At 34.3% G+C, this 24,530-nt stretch overlaps 5 protein-coding genes across 11 annotated transcripts; 4 read left to right on the top strand and 1 right to left on the bottom strand.

The window, feature by feature from the left end:
- Window positions 1–851: 851 nt before the first annotated feature.
- LOC109545093 lies at window positions 852–9,242 on the top strand. Of its 2 annotated transcripts, none has more exons than XM_048660519.1 (4): window positions 852–2,979; window positions 3,358–3,564; window positions 3,625–3,948; window positions 9,165–9,242. In XM_048660519.1, exons 1-4 carry the CDS (start codon window positions 995–997, stop codon window positions 9,205–9,207), a joined length of 2,559 nt encoding a protein of 852 aa, XP_048516476.1. In that variant the 5' UTR covers window positions 852–994; the 3' UTR covers window positions 9,208–9,242. The 2 variants fall into 2 exon arrangements, with proteins under 2 accessions (XP_048516476.1, XP_048516475.1); XM_048660518.1 differs by lacking the exon at window positions 9,165–9,242 and adding an exon at window positions 5,460–6,866.
- On the bottom strand, window positions 7,256–9,263 carry LOC109545090 (protein-L-isoaspartate(D-aspartate) O-methyltransferase). Of its 2 annotated transcripts, none has more exons than XM_019915582.2 (5): window positions 9,175–9,263; window positions 8,262–8,338; window positions 7,948–8,203; window positions 7,646–7,856; window positions 7,256–7,591 (listed from the first exon to the last, which is right to left on the bottom strand). In XM_019915582.2, exons 2-5 carry the CDS (start codon window positions 8,314–8,316, stop codon window positions 7,430–7,432), a joined length of 684 nt encoding a protein of 227 aa, XP_019771141.2. In that variant the 5' UTR covers window positions 8,317–8,338; window positions 9,175–9,263; the 3' UTR covers window positions 7,256–7,429. The 2 variants fall into 2 exon arrangements, with proteins under 2 accessions (XP_019771141.2, XP_019771142.2); XM_019915583.2 differs by lacking the exon at window positions 9,175–9,263 and adding an exon at window positions 8,955–9,041.
- A 628-nt stretch (window positions 9,264–9,891) lies between these two features.
- Window positions 9,892–11,955, top strand: LOC109545089 (tubulin-specific chaperone C). Its single transcript, XM_019915580.2, has 4 exons — window positions 9,892–10,103; window positions 10,304–10,428; window positions 10,486–10,601; window positions 10,661–11,955. The coding sequence occupies exon 4, from the start codon at window positions 10,872–10,874 to the stop codon at window positions 11,874–11,876; it is 1,005 nt and encodes a 334-aa protein (XP_019771139.2). The 5' UTR covers window positions 9,892–10,103; window positions 10,304–10,428; window positions 10,486–10,601; window positions 10,661–10,871; the 3' UTR covers window positions 11,877–11,955.
- Window positions 11,956–12,230: 275 nt separating this feature from the next.
- On the top strand, window positions 12,231–19,496 carry LOC109543511 (mitochondrial amidoxime reducing component 2). Of its 4 annotated transcripts, none has more exons than XR_007280201.1 (8): window positions 12,231–12,555; window positions 17,606–17,872; window positions 18,090–18,281; window positions 18,348–18,537; window positions 18,593–18,804; window positions 18,859–18,933; window positions 19,097–19,314; window positions 19,371–19,496. XR_007280201.1 is itself a non-coding variant. In XM_048660520.1 (7 exons), exons 2-7 carry the CDS (start codon window positions 17,628–17,630, stop codon window positions 19,242–19,244), a joined length of 1,062 nt encoding a protein of 353 aa, XP_048516477.1. In that variant the 5' UTR covers window positions 12,231–12,555; window positions 17,606–17,627; the 3' UTR covers window positions 19,245–19,496. The 4 variants fall into 4 exon arrangements, 2 of the variants coding, with proteins under 2 accessions (XP_048516477.1, XP_048516478.1); XR_007280202.1 differs by having other exon boundaries at window positions 12,235–12,555; window positions 18,102–18,281; XM_048660520.1 differs by having other exon boundaries at window positions 19,097–19,496.
- A 60-nt stretch (window positions 19,497–19,556) lies between these two features.
- Window positions 19,557–24,242, top strand: LOC109533554 (mitochondrial amidoxime reducing component 2). 2 transcript variants are annotated; one of them, XM_048660523.1, is made up of 7 exons: window positions 19,557–19,690; window positions 19,762–19,954; window positions 22,797–22,964; window positions 23,066–23,255; window positions 23,309–23,435; window positions 23,492–23,645; window positions 23,697–24,242. In XM_048660523.1, exons 1-7 carry the CDS (start codon window positions 19,624–19,626, stop codon window positions 23,815–23,817), a joined length of 1,020 nt encoding a protein of 339 aa, XP_048516480.1. In that variant the 5' UTR covers window positions 19,557–19,623; the 3' UTR covers window positions 23,818–24,242. The 2 variants fall into 2 exon arrangements, with proteins under 2 accessions (XP_048516480.1, XP_048516479.1); XM_048660522.1 differs by having other exon boundaries at window positions 19,559–19,690; window positions 23,048–23,255.
- The last annotated feature ends 288 nt before the right edge of the window (window positions 24,243–24,530 follow it).

Genomic DNA, 24,530 nt, shown 5'->3' with positions numbered 1-24,530 from the left:
GATGTTTTGTCCCTCTATGGTGATGTTGCCATCGACACTGTCCTGCTTCCTGCCAATAAGTATGGCCTGACTCTTCTCTGCATTTATCTTCAGCTTCCACATGATGAACCACTGATGTAGTTTGTCAATTGCAAGCTGTAGCTGCTGCCTGATGCAGTCCTTGCGACATGAGGATGTCAGAAGGGCCGTATCATCTGCAAAGAGTGCCAGGGTCGTATTAGCAGGTCTTGGGATGTCGCTTGTGTATATATTGTATAGCAGGGGGGAGAGCACTGCTCCTTGCGGTACTCCTGCCTCCGTGCTTCTGGTTTCTGACCGGTGACCTCCAACTTTGACGCTGAAGCCCCTTCTGCAAATATAACTGTCTATTAACTGGCACAGTTTCTTGTTAATACCTATTTTTATCATCTTATAGATGAGACCGTCTCTCCACACTCTGTCGAACGCTCTTTCGACATCCAGTGCGCACATTTTACTACTTTGTAGAAACTTTTCAAAAATATTTTTTCACCTGAAGCCCATTTTGGTAGCATGCTGCCATCTATCCTCTCATTTGACAAGTTGCGGCAAAGTAGTAAGTAAAACCAGAGATAGTAGTCTACTAATCTCTGGCAAAATTCGGTTATTTTAGTCTTATTTTATCCAAATTAAGTTATTTAAATCAAATATTTTTATGAAATCAAATATCTTGTTTGTTCTTTGTTCAAAAGCACTTTTGAAAACCGCTTAAAAAATTCGAAAAACAGAAATTTAAATACATTAAATTATCTACCGTTTTATATTTAAATCTATCGTTTTTCCTTGATCCATTCTATATAAGCTTTGTTCTATGATTCTACCGCTTTCGAAGTTCTTGGTCGGGCACACAGAACACCTGAACTGGTGGAGCAACGCTGCGTGTCAATCTTCGAGGTTATATTTCTGACGTTTCCACACTGTGGGAAAAATTTTGCAAATGTCCGCTAAAAAGTGTACTTAAAGCAGCACGGTGGCAATGAAAATCTCATCAGAAAAATGCGCGAGTTTGGAAGACAGCCCTGAGGAGGGCGAAATTTTTTCGGACGATTTGGAAGACATTTCGGATGTGTCTTTAAGTTTACCGACCCACAAATCTGGTAAGTTCCATTATCATAGCGATAACTTACACGATTTATCTTTAAGCAGCGTGTCAGACTTCGAAGAGACTACTTTGAAAGTGAAAAATCAAAGAAAACGCAAAAAATGCTTCTCTCATAAGGTGGATCGTCAAAAAAAGCATCGCAAGAAACCCCCTGATTCGAATAGTAGTGATAATGATTCCTTGGAGGCATGTAGGCTCAAGCTTCAGCTAAAGGCAACTGTACAACTAGACTCTAAAGATGTCATATCTAGAAATAGCCTGAAAACTCGACTCAGAGCAATGGTAAACAACACTGGCCGTGACTCAGATGCGACCGACAATAATTTATCACCGAACATTATGACTGTGAATTCCACTCCAGACCCTTCGATCACCTTAATAGATTTAATGGCACATGATACGAGCAGCGCTGAAAGTATTCAAGAGAATATTGACAACAACTTAAATTCATCTAAGGATGACCTAGATAATGAGCTGATACAACTTAGGCTGGAAGCACTAAAAACAGCAATACAAAATAAATATCCTAATGGTGCTAAATCCAGAAAGGCTAGAAACAATGAAGGTAGTAAGGAAAATATTAGTAATAACTGTGAAACACACAACGACACTCTAGGAAATATACCTCACGTATCGCATGATGCAAACAGTAATTTAGAACACAAGTCAACCAATCCTCCAGAAGAAGATGAGGATGTTGATGTCTTAAGGGCGCTATTACTTGCTTCAATGTCCAGAAAAATTAGCGAAATTGAATGCGCACTACCCACATCATCTTATCCAATGACTCAACAAAAAATAAACACAATTTCAAATGGCATAGAAAACAACAGATACAAAAGAACTAACAATGTTAGAGCCATCGTGAGAAGAAGTATTTCGCAGGAGAAGGTTGCCTTAAAACCTTTAGTTACGACTACAGTAAAACCCCTGATAATATGCGTAAATTCTAACTCCGATTCGGATTCAGACTGGGAACTGAGTTCTGGCAGCCCTGGTAAATCACCAAAAAAAGTCGAAAATGTACCTGAAGTCCATGCTGTGATATCAAGTACTGAAGTGGATTCGACGGTTAATAAAACCGAAACCACTTTTGAAAATACAATAGAACGGTTTTTAAAGGAGGAAAGAGCGAAAGTGGAACATTTAAAAGCCACTGAACCTGTTCCAAGTAAAAAGACTGCTGAAATCCCAAACAAAAATGCAGTGGCCGCCGCTTCATCCAATACAACAGCAACTGCTCCAAAGCCTAAACCCAAACTTGCGGTTACAGCTCCATCTAAAACTAAAATTACTGCGACTTCGCGACAAATTGAAAAAATTTCCTTCAATAACAAGGTTCTTGGCACATCAAAACTGGATAAATCGGTCTTGAATTTCTTACCAGCAACGAAGAGAGAGGAATACCGAAAGTTGCAGGATTTACTTCGGCAAAAAAATGCCCAAAGACGTAAACATCTAACAGAGAAATTGGAAAACAAATCAAAATTTAGCGCACCTCAAGTACCTAAAACTGTAATTAAACAGCTTCAAATTCAAACCACAGCGGTCAAGATCGACGACAAAAATCAGCAAAGTTGTGCCGTAGTTCCCGAGTTAAACAACGTGAAAAATGTGGAAACAAAAGACTGTGTTCAGCCCGTTTCTCCCATAAAAACCGAAACTAAACGAGAAATTAGAGATCAGTCAACACAGACTGAAGAATTTGGGGGTGTACAACTGTCCCCGAAAACGGAAGCACGCCTCAACGAATTCAGATCTCAAGAATTAACCGCTGCGGAGAGGAGCAAAGAAAAAAGACGGCAGACTCAGCATATGAGGAATATTTTGAAGCAGCTGCAGGTCCAAAGTAATGGAAGGTACTGTTGATTTTCTTTTGTTTTTAAACATTATCAAATTATGATTAGATGCAATCGCATAATGTCTTGTATTAAGTACATAGTTTAAGTGATTTTGTTGTTTTCAACTGGGCGAATTTTTTTAACGAATAAATTTAATACCTTCAAAATTTACTTGAAATTTGAATAATCGGCAAGAATTTTGCTGTCTTGTCGGTGATTATTAAGAATGTTAATGTAAAAAGTTGAAATAAAAATGTATTCTATTTAAAAATCCCACTGTACACGTATGCTGACTAATAATATTTCGAATGCTTAAATTTTGAGGAAAAAATCAGCATGCAACAACTGTTACTGACAGAGCGAAATCCCAACGCCTTAAATTTTCCATATAAAAAGATTACAGATGGGAGACAAATACAAATGTCTGCGGCCATTGATAAAAAATCTGAACGGCGTAATTAAAGAGCAGAAGGATTGCGAACTGGAAGTCGAAAAATTAATTAATCAGGTGACAGAAGTTAGAAAAAAGCAGGAGCTTTTACACAACAATCTGTTGGACTCCATCAAACAACTTGAAGAGAAGAAAACTAACATTGATTTAAGGTGGGTTGATCTGGGGTATCAATTCTCATGAAGGACAGTCATATTTGGAATTGATTTCAGTATGTCCAACCATTCCCGCTTGGAACTCATTGGCTCCTCGTCTAACGAACTTCAATCAACAAATAATGCAAATATCTGTTGTAACATCATATCAAGTTTGCAGCAGGATATTTCCGGATCGATTGAGGACAACAATTCACAAAATAGCTTAGTCGGTGATCTGAAATGTGCGGATAATCAAGACAGTATTATTGATCCAAATGATATTGATCAAATTATCAAGAAAACTCAAAAGCAAATCGCACGGAATGAATGTTCGGAACAGTTTGAGCGCCGAACGCCACAGAGAAATAAATACATATCTCCATTGGATTGCATGTCCAGGTCAGTAGAAAATCTGTTCGATAATTGGTTCTGAAATATTAAACAGAGAGAATGTGTGGGTTGGAACAAATTCGAGGGTTTGTTTTTTTGGAAAAGACGGCAAGTCGCAGTGTTTTGTTTGATAAATTAAATTTTACATAATATAAGTTTTTTGTGTCTCGTTTTTGAATTATGCTGCATTATAATTAACGTGGACCATGAATCTTGAAGGGGTCAATTTAATAAAAAAATACAGCAGAAATCAAAACACATGTACAAATTGTTGACCGTTTACCATGCAATTCTGTTTTCCGATTACTATTTTTTATTGTTGGCACCATTTGGCTCATTACTATACTATTTAAAATAGGTTCAATGAGCCCCGGTAAATAGGCTAATTTTTAAGTAAGCAACACCTGAAAATAGTTCACAATTCCCGAAAAAGTAAAAGTTGGGTCTCAAGTTCTAGATTATTTTCGTTAGAACGCTTTCGGCGCTTTACTTTGGAAATTATATAAAATTACTGGCTAAAATCTATATCTCACACTATTCGCGAATAATTCGACAGAGAATGTTTTCCCAAATAGGTGTATCAAAAGGAAAAGTTTCATCACATCTACGCATGCAAATTTAAACTCCTTAGATTTTCGTTTTCGCGCCGTATGTATGGACAGCATGTTTTAAGTAGAAAGTAAACTGAAGTTAAATGTAGTGGTTGTATGTATTCGATGCAAAGCTAAACAAACCAAAAAAAGCGATTTCTCTACGTGAATTTTATAGGTGAAATATAAGACAAACGATAACAGGAGTTATGTTAGCAACAGAAGTGTTGCAAAAATTTTAAGTTCTACTTTTCTATTGTTAGAATCTTAATAGCTAACAATTTTAACTTTTATATTGGTATGCTATTTTTGTTTGTTTCCATTTTAATCAATCGGCCATTTCCAGATTTTTCCGCAAACAAACTCCTAATATTTAAATAAATATGTCTTGACCCGTCCTAACTCTGTGTGTGCTTACAAATTCAGCCTTGTTAAATGGCTTATTTTTTCTTTTAGACGTAATTGCATGTTATTGTATAACGCAATTTGACGTTCAGATTTTAGTAAATTCTCTGCATTTTCCAGTTCAAATAACATGTATCTTACAAAACAAACAAACACTGTGCAAAACACTCTTACGAGTAACTGTAAAAAAATCACAATCGTTTTGGTTCGTTTTATTACTTGCTTTCTGCGGCTTTTTTATATTAGGCCGCGTCGATGTTCTCAGCAATTCTCACCTGGTCATAAAAGTAGCTCGAGTCATAGCTTGGTGTCGCTCAAAAACGTGTTACGTTTATGTCCAAAAATCAATGTGCGTCGGAATATATAAATATTCTACTTTTACAGGCTCAAGATCATCATGTCGTAGAAGAAATGAATTAATTGTGTTTGATGAATTGCTTCAAAATATCTGGGGTTTTTACTTTCGACCAAACAAATAACATTCTACGAATTGTTAATGAGCCGTTAACATTTTTTCAATTCTAGGCAAGATGATCTAGATCCTTTCGGAATCATATGCCCTTTCGAAGTAAATGGAACCTGTAAAGACCCGGAATGTTCATTTAATCATCTTCCCAAATGAACTGAAGCACTTTTCCAAAAATCTAATATGTGATAATTTATAAGGTAGAAGGTTATAATTGAAAATACAATTTTCGTATTGAGTTTGGATATTTAATGATCTCCGGACAGTATTCGTTCTATTTTTACTTATTCATAGAAGTAATTTTTGCTATTGCAAGTTTACACTTAGCTGATCGTTAAAAATAAATTTATTATAGTGGATCGAGTAGTTTTTATTTATTTTAAACACTTTACTCAGTTTAAGAAGTTTTAAATTAAAAAATCAACGCAACATTTTATAAAGAGCATAAAGCTAATTTTCAGGAACTTGTCTGATAGAGCGCAACAACATTGTCGCATACATTATTAAATTAATAATGAGATGGAAAGGTGAAGGAAAAAATATCCAAACTCAACTATTTATAGCCACAATTTGCACTGGTTAATTTGATTATTATTTATTATATATGTGTACTTTTGTACGTTCTTTTCTATGTACAAATAGTTTTGCCATTGTCACGTTTATACTTTTCATGTTGCCAATGCGTTCACTTTGTGACAAACCAAACTAGCTCATTTCAGTTATGTACTTTGTATGCAGCGTGAGACCTAATTGGGTGTACACACTTGCAGTAGATTGTACCTTCAAAAATTTTGTTGGTTTGGTAACGAAAGTCCGAAAATATTGGGTGTTTAAAATTCATTAAAAAAATCAGATTAATTAATATATCCTATAAAAATTAAGGGGCTTTGGAACATTTACTTTAGTGTTCCGTTTATTTCAGTTGCAGTTTAATTGTTTAATACTAAATAATAATTTATTAGTAAAATTATTGTTTACACATGAATTATCTGTCAATGTTTATATATGTTGCCGGCAATGTGCAAAATGCCTAGGCATTCTACAAACTGACCAACTCGCCAGGCATTTCGCAGAATCGCTACTTTGGGCAATCTGCACATTGACTACGGTATCTTCGTCAATCTGTAGATTGCAAGTAGATTGATCTGTAGTCAATGTGCAGATTGCTCAAAGTAGCAGCGATTCTGAAAAACAACTGGAGAGTTGGTCAGTTTGCAGAATACCTAGGCATTTTGCACATTGCCGGTAACATATACATATTGATAAATTTCAAATCGTTCAATAAATCTTTAACACCCTGTTTCCGGACCTTGTTTCATTTATCATATTAACATTATTTTTTATTGTAGAATCCGCTATAACAACTTGAACACCTAATTAAGACTCACCCTGCATCTAACATTTATCATTATATTCTCGTTTGTATATAACTATTTTTGAAAAATGAATAAAGAAACTTATTATAAGGAATGTGTATTATTCCTGTTATTGGTTATAACATTGGTGCCAAATTTTTGCGAATTTGTCATTGATTTTTGAAAATTATTTTTTCTGTAGTCCTAGATGGCCCCAGACAACATTAGAGGAATGAGGGCAATTTTCAATCACCCTGTTATTACTTTAGATGTGTATAAGTTTAAGATTCAAATCTTGAAAGGAACTGTTCTAAATATTCCATGTGCTTTTAGAGAGAAATTGTTTTTGAAATTTATTTCCAATTACTAGGTATGATTAAAATTTTCTACATTAACGCAAGTTATTTAGGGCATACAAATGGGAACTTAAAAAAACCTGTATGGTTGAAAAAAATCCATAAACTATGAATGTAAGGTAGAGAACGACTCAAATATGAATAGACAGTGGTAAAGTGCGATTTTATTATTATCACCATCTCGACGCATTAAATACAATTGATTTTTGTGACATTTCTGGCCCTTAGCCGATTAAATACTTTCACCTAGTTAAACAATAATAACACATATCGAGAAAAGAAATAAAGAAAACGCTACACTCTCCAATTCATGAGCCGTCAATAAGCTCCGGGCCATTGATGGTCTTTATCTGTAAGCGGTACATAAACGACTCCCATTAGAACTTTCCTAGTTATGGATCCATCTGCTAATTTGTCTATTTGCTCCAATTGTTGATCACCCCCTTCCGGTCCTACGGGCACTATTAGGCGGCCACCAACCTATCGAGTAATACAATCAAATGGAGGCACTTTAAATTAAAAGCCCTTCCACACCTTCAATTGGTCGATTAAAGCTTGTGGTAAATTGGAAGCGGCAGCGCCAACATGAATGGCATCATAAGGAGCCATTTGTTCATGTCCGAGCCTACCGTCGCCGGTGATGAATTGAACTTGACCAGAACTCAACAGATCCGAATCCTCTTTCGAGACATTTTGCTTTGCGAGTTCTATCAGTTCGGGCATATGATCAATGCCAACAGCTACTCTGTAGAAATGATAGTTGGATTAAGCATTCAAAAATATCTAGTTGCATGCGTGGCGCGGAAATTTTTGTCGCAAATACCTGGGTTACATACCCTTTAGAACCCATGACTTTGGCCATACAGGCCGTTAAATAACCACTTCCGGAACCAACATCCAATGCTCGAGTACCATTTACAAGTTGATCTTTCAGTAGTTCTAAGGCGTGCGCGTGCATGTGAGGAGCGCTAATGGTGACCCCATAACCGATGGACTGAGGCGCATCCATAAAAGGATGGTGTTTTGAGTAGTTGCTTCGATCTATCGAAAGCATCGCTTGTTCAATAATATCCGATTTAATAATGCCATTTCCTAAAAGAGCAACGCTTCCAATAAGAACCTTGGGAAAAGTTTTAGTGCATTATTGTACCTCTCAGGTTTCGCACCATTTCGACGTTGCTTCGTCCATGGGATCTCCACGCCATATACTTAATATCAACAACAATTCTACAACAAATTAAAGCATTTATTGATATTCACTGTGTTCCATATAAGACGAGCCGGCATGTATCTATTTACTTAAATAAAACGAAGTTGAAACGGTTGATATGAATATGTGGTTGGACGTTATGTAAAAAAGAATATTTTCAAATTTTAATATTACGAGGGTATTGATTTGCTATTTAATTTCAGCCCGGTCGTAGACTTCAGCGAAGTTTTTAGGTAGGGTGTTCGGTAAACGAGGCAACGACGACTTTCAGAAGGCAGTTTCTTATTCTGAAACATTTATTTCGATCTAAAGTTGTAAAGAAATGATTAAAAAACAAAAAAATACAGGCTTTTAACCATGGGACACTTCATTTCAGTGAAAGTGTAGAAAATGGGACACCCCGTAGATTGTTTGTAATTGCCAGTTTTATTCAATATTTTTTGCAATACTGGGGACATGTCATGAGGGGAGATAAATAGCAGTTACAGCAACTTATTATCCAGGAGAAAATAACGGGCAAAAGATCCATAGAAAGAAGACGGAATTTACGGTTGAAGAACTTAAGAGAATGATACAATTGCAACAACCTATTCATAGGAATATATCGACGTTTCAGTAATGTATGCTACTTACTATATGACCTATATTTGCAACTACATATAATTCAACTAATTGTGGCAATGAAATATATAACGTAAATTAACGCGAAATGTTCATACTATCAAGGGTCAGGCTATATGTTGAATGTTAAGGGTTTTTTTTATGAATAAATCGTATACATTCTACACTGCACCCAAATCCTCAAGTAGAATCATAAATTGCTAATACTTCGATTTCTTCTAGATGGACCTACCTTGAGGACACGAGAGTAGTTTTATGTGGATAAAGCTGGCAATTTAAACGGGATAAAATTTAAATTAAATTTTTGAAATTTCTAAGTTTTGACAGTTTTGTTCCCAAATTGTGAGGTTACATCTGTGGCACAGACTACATACTATTGACATGATCTGTGGAATCTGCAATTCTAGAATTTGACAAACACAGAACACCACTGACGAAGAACGTTGACGAAAACGTTGGTCCTCACGCAGGTTACGTCACTCATGAGGGAGACTAACATTTTTTTTATACTGTGAAGGGATTTAGAAAATGTACATGTAACTTACATACATGTTCAGTAGGTATTTAGATTAGTTATACTACTATTATTTTGATGAGAAAGCAGGAAATTCGGAGGGTACTAAAACATTGAAGCAAGTATAAAAAATATGCTTACAAAGAAAAAATCTTGAGACACTTGAAGGATAATTAGTAATCATAATCACTGATGCAGTTCGCTGAATTCTTGATATTGATGGAAAATTTTTAAACAAGTTAGGATTTTCAAAATAGACAGTATTAAATTCATAGAATTATAGAATTGGGTCTCATTATCTTATTTGTCGCCTATACATATGGCATCACCATTAAGAAGAAACTACACGTGGTCAATATTGGAGAAGAGTGAGAAGTCAGAACCACAGATCACAGAGTCTGTGTGTCTAACCTCTGCGATCTGTGGTGAGAATTTGTCTTTTCTGTGGTCAAAGCTCTGACAAGTGCTGACAATTTCCTGGACAACCAATAAATATGCCCAAAAATAGTAAAAAATTATGCTTGTGAAGAAACCAAAACCTCAGGTGCGAAAGTGGATTAGACGAACTGCTGCCATCGCATTTGTTGCCGAAGCCGTCGCTTTTGCATTTACATATTACGGTTGGACGAAAGTTAACCAAGACCGAGGTGAGCCACACTTTTCTTTCTACAGCCTATTTTTGGAAACTAACTAAGAATCTGGGGCTTTTTATTGGTGGTTTGAGTTAATTTACAGAAAAATGCCAATATATTGTGGTAATAAAAGCGTGGTTACGTATGAGCATGTTAATGGGTGCAATATATGATGGATGTTTAAATAAGGAAAACATAATTTTTCCGCATTCCAGAGACAAGAAAATATCTCCGAGACAGCTACCCGTCTGTATTAGAAGCGTACTACAAGACTGGTGAATTAATTAGTTCGAATTGTAAAGTTAGAGAAATTGATCAAGCTTATTGGGATGCCCAACAGGTAACAATCTAGCAAATCAACAAGCCAAAGATGAATAATTCAATTAACCTCTTTCAGCATTAATGGAACCGAATAGACTGATCAAGTCAATATTTTGGCTGACATCTTTAACAGGGGCTGGATATCTTTTGCTGATAGCAACTACAGCTAGTCAGGATTCGAGCAAATTAAAGGTGAGCCCCACAAGTTCCAATAATTCCGCTCAAATCAGACAATGTGTTTAACATTTTAGGACTATCCAGGAATAGAGCGCGATCAAAAAGTCGTTTTGAGCCAAAAGCAACGACTCTTGAACGTGTTACAAGCAGCCACTGAGGCCGATAAGCCCCTATATCGAATGACAAAAGAGGAGATACAGAAAACTCTTAACAAAAAATAGCAATCATAATTTAGTACTCAGGAAGCTGTAGTCGTAACGTAGCTTTTTGTACAAAAATTTAAAAATGGAACTAATAAGTGAGGGAGCCGACCGGATTAGTGCGATGAAGAACCGCGAAGTAGAACGCCAGATGAATATTCAAAGAAAGCAGGAATCGAAGAAATCTATAAGTGCTGCCAATGAGCAGCTGGATTTCTTCGAGAAGACGTTTAATGAGAAAATCAGTTTCATTGAGGCCATGTTGAAGAAGTCACAAACTCTTTCCAAAAATGAACTTCCAGAACATTTCAATATAATTTCCAAGGAAATATTGGTTGTTCAGAAATATGTTGCTGCTTCGAATTTATTTCTTTGCAATTACTACTTGCAAAAATGCCAAAGCACGCTTCAAGCGTTGAGCATTAGAGCAAAGGAGCTGGAGAACAATCTTTTGCCGAAAAAGAAATTTGGATTCAAGAACAAAATCAAGCTGAAGGACGAGGAAAAGAGCCAGGGGGTGGATTTGGTAGATTTCAGCAACAAGCCACAAAACGGTAGTTTGTCGTCCAGCAAAGTACACGACAATAACATAGAATGTGGTTTTTACGACAGCGCAAATAAAGTTCTATCTCTTTGTCCAGACCAAGTGGCGAAAAAGGATGTGTCTCTGGAAAAACTCTCGAACTGCACGGTTTACCTTAAAGGATTCCCAAGCACTTTGCATTTAAACAACCTCGACAACTGCAGAATATTCTCGGGCCCAGTTTCCACCTCAATATTTGCTGAAAATTGCAACAACTCAACACTAGTAATAGCCTGCCAACAATTAAGACTGCACTCTTCTCAAAACATTGAGATCTATCTACATGTTACAAGTAGGGCGATAATGGAAGATTGCAGCAAAGTAGCGGTTGCTCCTTACAACTGGAGATATGAAAACATCGATCAACACTTCTTAGATGCCGGCCTGGATAAGCAAGTGAACAACTGGAGATGCATAGACGATTTTAATTGGCTGAATGCTGAAAGGCACTCGCCCAATTGGCGTGAAATGGAGCAGGAGAAGAGAGTGATAGATTGGAATCAGTGAGACATGTTTTTAGTGTATTGCAACGCTTTTATAATTTGGCTTTATTAGATATCCAATAAAAATGTATATTAATGGTTCATTTCGCAGATTTTCTTTCCGAATTAAAAGCGCTAACATGTGCAAAATCAAGACTAAAACGAGTTGAATCTAGTTCAATTATCCACTTGACCAAATAACAACATTCGATTCTAGACTGTTCAATCAATCTCAAATCCGCCGTTCAATGTATTTCGTTAATTGAAAATTAATTTAATCCAATTTAGGCGTGTTACATTTATATAAGCGTCAGTTTATTTGCTATGTACCTAACTGATAATTTTTATCAGGGGCAAAGTATGTGTATGGTAGATGGAAAATGTTCAAACGAATTAACTTTTGTGTAATCAAGTTAGTTTCTGTGGACAAATTCGAAATGGTACTCATGTGATATCGCTGATCTCGGCCATCCTTGTTTTCAAATTCAGATTATAATCCTTCTCTGTTCGGCATTGTAGCGAATGCGAAAAAAAGGTACAATATAGATTCAACCGAGCGCAAATGCAGCGAACCACCGAAGGAGAAAGCCGTACCGCAACAGTGACAATTTTAATCATGTGGTTTGCTATCCAATAACTGGGCGCCCAAAAATAGCAGTAGATACTGTAGGTAGTGTTTTAAAAAGTGCTTCTGATTTAGAAAGGTGAGTAAATTTTATCTGAATTTGATTAATTGCCGGTGGAAAACTGAAAAGTTCCGTACCAATAATCGTACGAGAGGCTTGGAAAAATCCGCGTGCTACATTGATTGATTTTCCAATTATAATATATGTATATGAGTACAAATTAGGTTGAATGAAAATAAATTTAAAAAGTTGCTGTGTATTATTGACTTATAGGTCGGAGATAAAGGTTTATTTACCCCATAGTTATCTGATGGGCAGTAAACAACATGTTTGCGCGTTTTTTATTTATCTAAAATATTATAGTCATGCAAATGCATCCATATAAACAGTTAGTTAAAAATATTGGTGGAAAGTATGAAAAAGGCAAGCTAAGACTTAAAAAATAAAGTATATGAATTATCGGATTACTGCTATTTACATTTCAGTTACTTTGCGTTCGTAAATGATCCTTAGTTGATTTATACTTGAGATTTATGGTGATTTGCTTGAAAATCTAATTTTCTTGGAAATTGTAAGATTTAGTCACGCTAAAAAATTAGTAAAATGTTCAGTTTATAACTAGTTAAATAGTTGTTTAATTTAATTTGGTTTTTATAGGTATTTGTTAGATTTTCTTAACATACTGTATAATTTATTCTCAATTGAGTTAAGAACAAACTTTTGCTATTCCATATTTTAACAGCAATTTTACGATAAAGAAACAGGTTGAATTTGGAATTTACAACGCACAAGAAAAATGTTTTCGCTTATTTCTTAAGCAGAATTTAATATACCGTTATCTACTGGAAGCTTCAACAATTCGGAATTTCATCAAAATAGAATAAAAGTAACAGATATTTTATTGAAACTAAAAAAAAAATTATTTCACATTTAATTTATTGCTTCTATTAAGAAATAAAAGAGTTCGTACCTAAATCACTATTTTTTATTGCAGGAATTTTAAAATAATTTTACTAATATTTGAAAAACGCTGAGTTGAGTCGGATTTCTTAAAAGAATCAAATGTAGGTACTCATTTTGCGGAAATGGTTGAACAAATTTAAAATAAGAAAAAATTGAGCACAGGTTTTTCTTTAGATAAAAACGATTTAAATTCCTGATTAATTTGGAAGAAAAGAGATATGTTCGCTTAATTTATACGGCGTACTTTATTTGAATGAAAAGGTTAAACAAATTTGGATGAAATAAAAATCTATCTAAAATGGCTCGAGAGATCTAGAAATTAATTAAATACAAAATAAGAACTAAAAAAATCATATTTGGGAGAATATGTTGCTTACGAGATGTTTCTTTTTTATGAGGAAAATAATGATTTATTTACATGAGCAATTGAATAACGACTAACTCAGCCAAGAAAAACCAGATGTTATCAGTTGAAAATCAATCGCTGTAGTAAAAAACAAAAGATCAAATTAAACTAGCTTCAATTTTTAACGGTCTATCGATTCTTAAAATGCCTTGAATTATCAAATTAACCACCCTGTAGTAGAAACAATTGGTTGCAATCTATGTTTTCAAACTGAAGTACAAAATGTTCCAAACCCATATAAAAATCACATGAATTGGAACGGTTATGTATCAAAATAAGAATTTCTATTGCACTTTATCTCGCATTAAATCAAATATTTAGCCAATGCCAACAACGAATACATTAGCATCACAATAAGCGTCATTTTTTTCATAAATATGACCTAATAAATAATAAAACCTGATCATTCGTTTAAAAGTGTGTTAAAGTTTACCCGTGTGATTACCATCGGAACGACCTTCCCAAACGGTTATTTGGCAATTTTCAGCGCTTTAAGCACTTTAATACAAAATTTAATTAATCCAGCTACGATCTAATTATGAATCTATTGTTAAGTATGCAAACTTGTGACGACATTCATTTTATTATATACCAGGCGTTTAGTAATTGGAATGTATTTATCACATAATATTCCAGAAGGTTTTTCTAAAGCAAAAAATCGCACATTCCTGAAACGTTCACCTGAATTGTAACTGTAACCTTGATCGTCTGGCTGATGGTTTAAATTTTATGCCACTGACACTAATTTCAAGGAAATGAATGAAATGAAAAATATGCAAAGTGTCCAATGTATAAAAAGTGAAATTGTAGAGTACAAAAACCCAAGAAATAAAAGTCGATAGGCAACAAAAACCTTATAATCAATATCTGGTGAAAACACGACGCTATTTTCGAACGTCAAAGGTTTACCATGTAAATGACAAAATACACTAAGTAGTTAAAGAATCCATAATTACAAATAGAATAAAATGTAGAAGAAAAATGCATAATGTTCTAAAAATGTACCCCAGACTGAAATCAAGTCAAAGGCAAGAATGGTAACTGTTTAAGACGCTTTAAATATAAATATCTACATATGCAATTTTTTTTCATGTATATTAGTATAGTAACGACATGTTTGAATCGAAAAAGATTAAGTGTTAGCAATTTTTATCAATGAATCAATATTTTGTCGTATTTCCTCATTTGCAGCAAATGTCTAGCATTGCTAAGTGACTAGAAAACAGACATATTTTTTTTACGCAAAAACTATGAATGCTACAAGATTTTACAAAGAGCACGAAATTGTGAACAAATGATTAGTGTACCAACCTAAAAAAAAATGACTTGATTTCATCCTCCAACTAAAAAGTTCTGGTAGTTTTTGTACCACGACACTCAAGAATTCACCACTTGTCCAAAACGGCTTAACTCGATTGTTTTATCAAAATATGAGTCTTAAATAAGAACAAATTCACAGCGAGTTTCACTAAAATACGTCGTACCATTCTCCAGATATTTCGAAAAAGATAATTTTTTTGAAGAACTTTGACCATCAATAGCAGAGGAGCCAGACATTTTTTGTTAATAAAAGTTAGGTCATATTGTCTTCTTTTGGTCCAAAGAATATCGCAGTACCCTTTTGATCATGAGCTTACGGGACACCCTGTATAATGATCAAAAAATTATTCAGCAGTAGCTAAAGTCTCAACTGTCCATTATAAAACGCGTATTGAACAATTATCGAAGACATCAATGGCCATTACAAACTGAATATCAATAAGAAAAACAACATCATTGAAATCAATTCGAGCAATCAAGAAGAATTTGAAAGCTTCTATCCGCTTATGCAAGAAATTGGAGATTTAAAAGAAACTTAAAGACGAACAATATTCATAAAATTCGTATAATAAGAAACTCAAAAAATGTGAGAAATATATATACAGAAGTAGTAAGAACAAAGAAAAAACATCAAATCCCAAACTGCCAAAGCAAACAAAAAACAGCCAAGAGAACTTGAAGACTAATAAATGCAAAAGAATAATCAAGAAAGCGACGAATCTCAAAAAGTATTCACCAAAAATATATTGTATGCAACCAAAAAATGAATATAATACAGAACTAGAAAGAATAAAGCAAAGTTAAAAAAAGGATTAGCTTATAAAAAATAAGCTCAGAAGAGAAAGCCAGCAAAGAAATAGCTTGAACCTAAAAAGCAGAAAAAATTATCCCATGGTAAAAAACCAGTAGGATTCAAAAATTTAGAAGAATTACAAACGAAGCGCAACGAAAAGGTGACGAATATATATTACCTTTAAAAATTTAACAATCATAACTAGATGAACGTAAAAACCAAATTTGAGTTGTTTGAAGTGCTCATCTGAAAAATTGACGAAACGAAAATGAAATTTAATTCAAATATTTTCTCTGCAACCAAGCAAAGCGTCTTCCTTTTAGAACACAGAAGACCAAAGAAACCTGAAAAAGAAAAGAACATAAAACTGCTAAATCAGTCAAGATGGTTAGAAACTAGATAGTCTAGAAACTAGAACCAACCGGAAAACTAATATAAAAAGTATTCATAAAATTTCTATAATGACGAACATAAAATTTAAAATGTTAGAAATATATTTTATGCAAATAAGCTTTGAAACGAATATCAAAAATAGAACCAATCCGAACAAAACAACATAAGAATGAAATGATTATAGAAGATATTGAAAACAACTCAATAGCACATTTAATACAAAAACAATACAGAAGTGGCAAGACCAAAAATTAGGAAAATTATCGAAATCCAACCTGCAAAGCAACAATGAAAACAGTCAAAAGAATTTCCAAAAGTAAAATAGAATAATGAATATAAAAAACTAATCAGGAAAGTGAGCATTCCCAAAAGGTGTTCACCAGAAATAGATGGTATGCAACCAAAAAGATTAATATTTTACAGAACCAGGAAGAATAACGCAGATTGGAAAAAACGGTAGGCAAAATCGCAAAACAACGAAAGCAAGTCGGATAGCCGAGGAAGATTTGAAAACTTTCAAACGCTGATGTGAAGAATGAAAAAAATGAATTAAAAATGTAACGAAAGATTGATGAAATTGATATTGTCACCAATTACATACAAAACATTATGTCTGTATTTATCTATATGTAATTGGGCTTTAAAACTTAATATGATACAGATACACAAAAAGTAAAAAATGTTGAAAAAACATTCAAAACTAGTTTTAAATTGTTGTTAGGAGAGTTAAGAAATCCATGGATTTCCAGCTACTATAAAAATGCAAGATACTGAAGAATTAATGATTAAATTTAATACAAAAGAACTCATTAAGATAACAAGAAACGTAAATAAACGACTCAATTTTTAAGAATAGAAATACAAGAAAACTCAGAAAATAAGATAGATGGTGCTAATAAAACATTTGAATATTCAGGTTGAGCTTGAAGAAAAAATGTTTATTAAGGTGCTTAACTCGACAACAAAAACCTAAACTACGAGAAAAGTAACTCGAAACACGATTGCAAAAAAATCATATAAAAGTAACAAATTATTCACCTTAAAATAAATAAAAACTAGGAAGATTCGATTCAAAAAATTATGGAAAAATGTCAACAAAATTACCTGGAATGGAAAGCTTTAAATCATCACGGGAACTTAGGAAAACTCTTCACGTAAAAAACGAATAAAATCACGTTTTGCAAAACCGATTATGTTGGTACACAAATGTATTTTTTGTGTAAATCTATAGGGTGATTTTTCAAACTTTTCAGTTAATTCCCATTATTGCTAATCATGGGCCTCGGCACGAAAATCACTCTAGTATCACTGGCTTCCCTCATAGCCGCTCTGGGAGCATACGTTTATCAAAAGAAGAAAAAGGAAATCATCCCATGGACATGGGAGGAGGTGGGAAAATTGACCAAACTGAACTTGTTCCCGCTGAAAAGTGGACATCGAATTGAGCTGCATAAAGCCGAATGCACCAAGTATGGATTGCGCCAAACTAAGGACGAAGATGCGGTGCAACTCAGAGATAGGTAAGTGTAGAGAGGATGTTCGAAAAAAAGCGTTCTCTAATAGAGTGAAAAATCAAGTTAAGATAAGGCTTGATTAAGCAATATTGAGAAAATTTGCATTTAAAACAGTGAAAAGTATGCATTTTTGATCATTGCATTATAGTAGTAGGTAAACGCAAAATTTTTCGACATCCTCAATTTAAAAAGTTGTTTATGAAAATACATTTTTTACGGTCAGTTCAAATTTTAGGTGTCTAGTTGTATACTCGGAAAAGGACAATGAGTTTCGAACAGCACGCACTTACCCAAAAATGGTCCTAATTGATGTTTCAGTGCACGATGATAAATATTTGGCAGTAGATGTACCTACTATGAGAACGTTGTACGTTCAAATACCCATCAAAGATGAAAACAAAGAGTCCTTTATCAGGTATATTAAAAACAGCAACACAACTGACTGGAACGCAACAAGTCAAAAATATAATATAATTTCCAGATTGCATAAAGGCGAAGAAATTTATGCCATTGACTGTGGAGACGAAGCTGCTTCTTGGTTTTCCAGATACATCTTGGGCAAAGACGTCGGTTTAAGGCTGGGCTTTCACGATGCGAGCAGAAGCAGAAACATCAGCAAAACGCATAAAACCATTCTGGATTATTACACGAATTTGACCAATAGCTCAACAGTGAGTAGGACAAAAGCCAAAATTGTATCCCTTAAAAAATGCCATAAACTTTCAGGGCCTGTATTCGGATCTCACAGCTGTGTTACTCGTGAACCATGCCTCAGTGAGAGACTTGAATGCAAGAATCGGGACTTCTAGCGTCTCTGTGGACAATTTTAGACCCAATGTGGTCGTGGATGGGCCCCAGCTGGAAGCTTACGCCGAAGATGATTGGGATTGGATCAAAATTGGCGACGTTGTGTTAAGGAACGTTAAGGAATGTACCAGGTAATTTTAAAGAAGTTAGTGAGTGGATGGAACGTAAGACAAGCGTAATTTCAGGTGCATAATGACAACGATCGACCCGGAAAATGCGAACCGAAGCTCAGACAGGGAACCCTTGAAAACTCTGGAAACGTAAGTTTTTCATATCTCGACCGCATAATAATTCGAGTTGTAAAAGTTAGTAAGAGTTATTTCTTGTGCACCTTCTGGGTAGAAATGTGTATTATTGACTGCATATACTCTTTTTTAACAAGTCATCATACTTCTTTATCCTGTCTTCTATTTTTTCTTTCAGATATCGTCTCAGCAATGGACCAAGCAGGTTACCCACAATGGGCATTAATTGTGAAGTGAAAGTAGAAGGAATTATTAAGTTAGGAGACCCGGTTTTCATCTCGAAGAGTGTCTTGAGCTCAGCCACTAACGGAACCATCAAACACTAAGTCTTCGTCCTGATCAAACACTAGCAGTTTATACAGGAGTTTAGCTTGCTTTAGAAACTACATAATTTAGGTACATATTTCCAAACCACTATCCACAGTATTAAAATGATCTGCGTTTATTTTTAGCGTTATCTACTGTTAAAATCCCATGTAAATAAGACATATAGATCTAAATAACAGTTGAAATGTACATATGCAGAAAGCTTATTGCAATTAGTGTCGTAGCAAAATAAAAGTTAGAAAAACTGGAAATTTTGGTTTTACTGCTCGCAAAGTCCGCCGCCTATGGACCACATGACCAAAATTATCGTAACTGCGATAGCGTAAATCCGATCGTAAACATTCAAGAAAATTAACTTTAATTTTTAACATTAGTAAAATGAGGCCTGCAGACGTAACACTGCATGTTGCTGTTGGTGTTAGCAGTGTTGTCCTAACGGTTTTAGGTAAGCGCCAGTTGGCAAGTCACTTACCACAAAATCAAAGCCACTTTGATGCAATTTTTTGCTTCATTTAGGAGCAGTGATACTAAAGAAACTACTGGCCAAAGAAAAAATTCCGAAAAAATGGCGAAAAATTGGCACAGTGGAAGACCTAATTATTTATCCAGTAAAGAGCGCAAAGGGAATTAATGCTGACCGCTTATTTGTAACAGAGAAAGGAGTAAAGGAGATTGAGAAACGCGACAATAGCATTGAACTCAGAGACAGGTGAGGTTTAAGAGTGAGTGCAGTAAACAGTAAGTAAATGTGTCCATAAAACAATTAATGGGCAAATTAGGCAAAATTGTAGAGAGTAAATGATCTGAATGTATAATTGTTGGTTAAATTTAAATATTTCTAAATTTTCCATTGATTTTTTTCATTTTATATTAATGCTGGATGGCAAAAATCGACAAGCTAGAGTGGCAGAGTAAATAGAATCAAAAGATGTTTCAAAAGTAGATATAAAATTGAATGCTGCGCGGTTGAAGAGTGCTAGCTTGAGCTTTCAATAAAATAAAATATAAGATTCACATCGATTACTTGATTCGATTGTTTCGATTTTGTCCCAAATTCAAAGGTAAAACGGGTATTCAAAAAAGACGATAAAGAAGACCAAACTGTAAAGACGACGACTTTTCTTGAAAATCCATATTAACTTTTTTGCATAAAAGACTCAGTTTGCCAGTACTTTACAGTAAAACGTTAGGAAAAAACGCGTTGTTCTGTTTTCTGAGAGTTTTGCTTAGAAATATAGACCTAAAAGTGTAGAAACCGGAATTTAAATAAACCAAGTTATTCACATCGACAAAAGTGACGAGTTTTCCCAATAATTGATTATAAACTTTCACTTGTTCTGTTCGGGGAAATATTTTTGGGAAAAAATATAGAAAAAATTATTAGGGTTTTGTCCAAAATTCGAAGCTGCAAAAGGTTCCAGAAAAATGTTTACAAAGCTGTTCAGGAGCGGAGCGAATATTTTTTAAAATAATTTTCACAGGAAATACCTAAAAATTGTCAGCATTTTAAGTAAAACTATAAATAAAACGTTTTTTGCGTAGGAAGAATTGCTTAATAGAAACTGCTAAAACTGGAATGATCTAAAATTTTAAAGAAACTTGAAAAATCTTCAGAGCGCTGAGGGCGGCGGATTTTCCAAATAATTTTTTGGAAACTGTTGCTCTCTGACCGTTTTTTTCAAGATAATGTTAATTCCTTTCGGTGAAAAGCAATCGATGAATGAGGCAAATTTACTAACAAATTTGATTTTGCAATTTTTGGCTGAAAAGACCCCATTATTGTCAGAAAAGAAGAAAATCATTAGAAAATAATACTTTTATGGTCGGTATTTGAGAAAGTCTTAATGATTTTCGGAAAAAAACGAGAGAAATTTATTTTCGCTTTTGTCCCGAATTCTAAGCTGAAAAAAGTATTTGTAAAATCCCTACAAAGCTATAGTTTATCTTGTCGTATCGCGTAAAAGATCTCCAGATCGTCTGTATTTTTAAGTGAAACTACAAAATTGAGGGTTTTTGAGTGGAAAGTAATGCAAAAAAATCAGTCCAAACTAAAAAACTTCATTTTTTAACATGCTCTACAGTCTTCAGAGGAATAAAGGTGACGAGTTTTCCAAATAATTTATTATAAACTGTCGCTGATTCTGTTCGTGTTTTGATAGAAAGTTATTTGATTCTTGTCCCAAATTCGAAGCTAAAAAGGGATTTCGAAACTTTTTTCAATGGGAGGAAGGAGGCAAGTATTCTAATAAAATTTACTTCATAATTTTTCGCGGAAAATACCTGAAGATTATCAGTATTGTTAAGGAAAACTAGAAAATAATGCGTTTTTTGCGTAGAGAATTGCTTAAAAAAACTTTGCTAAAACTGTAATGACCTGAAATTTTAAAGAAACTTATATTTTGTAAACTTTTGCTCTCTGGTCGTTTTCTCAAGATAATCTTAATTACTTGCGGTGAAAAACTGACTAAAGTTATTTGGTTTTTGTACCAAATTTGAAGCCGAAAAGGATTTTCTAAAGTTCTCTGCAAATCGATGAATGAGGTAAATTTTCTAGCAAAGTCAATTTTGTCATTTTTGGCTGCAAAAACCCAATTATTGTCAGAAAAAAGAAAATCATCGGAAAATTAGATTTTTTTGCGTTCTTTTTTTAACTTTTAGTTTTGTGATCGGTTTTTGCCTTAATTAAATTTTAAATTTCGAAAAGCGGGATAAATTTATTTTCGTTTGTGTTTGTCCCAAATTCGACTACGAAAAAAGGTTCTGTAAAATTCCTTCAAAGATATAAATGTATCTTGTAATTTTCCGAGTAAAATACATCCAGATCGTCAATATTTTTAAGTAAAACTCTATAAATAGAGCATTTTTGAGTAGAAAGCAAAGCAAAACTCAGTTAAAACTGAAAAACCACATTTTTTTAACAAACTCTGCAATAGTCAGAGGAATGGAAGTGATGAGTTTTCAAAATAATTTATTATAAACATTCGCTTATTCAGTTCGTTTTTTGGTAGAAAATAATTTTATTTTTGTCACAAATATTCGAAGCTGGAAAGGGATTTCAAACTTTTTGCAGTGACGAAGGAGGCGAGTGTTTTAATAAAAATTATTTTTAAGGTAATTTTTTCAAAAATTGAACATTTAGAAATAAGAGTAACTTTGTTAAAACTGAAAAATTCTGAAATTTTAAAATTAATTTTTTTAAATAAATTTAGAATCAAGTAAAAACAGTTATCAACATTTTCCTAGCAACGGAACTGAGTTACTACGCCGGTGCGTTGGGTTGGCGCACCAAGCCATTTGCGTAGCACTGTGCCAACTCCTAAAAATTAATTGCATTGAGTTACCCAGGCCTACTCCGCTTTATTTATAGAATATCATCTTATACAAATATCTACAAAGTCTTTATAAAAAAAATGAACGGAAGTTTAAGTTATGGTATGACAAAACCCGTGTATTTATAGTTCTTTAAAAATACATTGTGACATAATGATAATAAATAATTTTCTAAATTTAAATGACTGACAAATCAATCACATTTTTCAAAAAACTTCCAGATCTTTCCTAATCTATACCAGCAAAGATAGAGAGGTGCGAACTGCTCGACAACTTCCCAAAAGTGTAACAATTGGAATTCAAGCAGCAGAAAACGGCATAATACTGAGCGCTCCCAATAAAATAGATTTGTATTTAAGTTTGCCCAGAACGAAAAACGACATTAAAGTGTAAGTGACAATAAACGGGAGCACTTTGAACAATTGCATGCGTTTCAAAATCAGAAGAAGCTGCGTTTTTCTAACACTTTCAGCACACTTACATGGGGCAGTACGTTTGGAAATGAGGCATTTTGGTGTACGGATTGTGGCGAAGTTGTAGCGAAATGGTTGAGCGATTATCTGCTCAATAAATCCGAAGGTTTGAGATTGGGATATGGGGATGGTTCCCAAGAGCGTAACGTGCTAAAGGACCACAAAAAATGGGCTGCGCATTATACAAACATGGACAACAGCATGGCGGTACTTAGTATCCAGATTGATGTACACTAATTGAAAAAATTGATTTATTTTAGGGCATATTCAGCGACCTGGCAGCTTTGCACTTAATTAATAAATCAACCATCGACGATCTGAACAGTCGACTTGGCGCAGAACAGAAAGTCTCCATTAAAAACTTCAGACCCAACGTATTTGTCGAAGGTTAGAAAACAACAAATTTTTTTTGTTTGATTTTAATATGTAAATTCTTCCAATAGGACCCGAAGCATTCGATGAAGACAATTGGGAGCATGTGAAAATCGGCGATGTTGTCACAAAAGTGTGTCTCGAGTGCTTGAGGTGCATTCAATCGACTGTATCGGAAAATGGGGAAATGAGCAAAGAGCGTGAACCTTTGAAAACTTTGGAAAAGTAGGATGGGCGTTTTAATGGAAGCTACAGAAATTTTTGTTGTTCTTGTAGGTATCGGAAATCTGACGGACCATTTAAATACGGCAGAATGGGGATTTATCTAAGGGTTCTGAAAATTGGAAAGATTCGCAAAGGGGATGCCATTTATGTACCAGAGAAGATTAATCAATAAATTGCATAAAATAATACCTATAAAAATACTTACTAGCTATAAAAAATGTTTCAACATTTCGTCATCTGTCTTTTGTGCTCTGTAATTTTTTAACGACGTCACAGTATAAAATGAGGAGATTTGGGTATAATAACAAATGTAAGAAAACAGCCAGAACATCGACTTTATTCATTTATGCAGTGCAAACTTAGCTTTACAAATTAATGGCAAGCAATTAAGATAATTGTGAATTAGGTTCTAAGTATAAAGGTTCCTCTGAAATGGAGTTGTGCCAAATTTGGTTAAAATACACTGTGTCGCAAATTTTACGCAGAGCTGAAATATTCCCTAGCTTTGACTGTGGATATGTTCTCAGTCGGTTCTTGGACAAATTGCAAGTTATAAAATAAGCCAAGAAAAATTAAATAAACATATTGTACAGAGTTTTTCAATACTGCTTTCTTGGTCAAAGTTAGACGTTTAGAAGCAAAACTTTATCTCAATCTGTTGCTTGGCGTGGGCAATCCTTTTCTTTTTGAGAAGTTGCAAAAGTCAGATAAATCAGACTATGAAGGCTTTTACGGCCGGTCAAATCACATTTAGAAATGTTTCCCGGGCTTTGAAGCCATGATCCATGGAAATTTCTTCCTGACGTTTCGTCCACAACTGCGGTGGACATTATCAAAGGCGATGAGGCAGTGGGCGAAGTGATCTCCCGTGCTTTCCGACTAAGA

The sequence above is a fragment of the Dendroctonus ponderosae genome, unplaced genomic scaffold (genome assembly GCF_020466585.1).
Source record: "Dendroctonus ponderosae isolate FM_Combo_2020 unplaced genomic scaffold, Dpon_F_20191213v2 Dpon_F_20191213_1, whole genome shotgun sequence".
In the NCBI taxonomy this organism is placed as follows: domain Eukaryota; kingdom Metazoa; phylum Arthropoda; class Insecta; order Coleoptera; family Curculionidae; genus Dendroctonus; species Dendroctonus ponderosae.
This window is presented reverse-complemented; position numbering and strand designations above follow the sequence as displayed.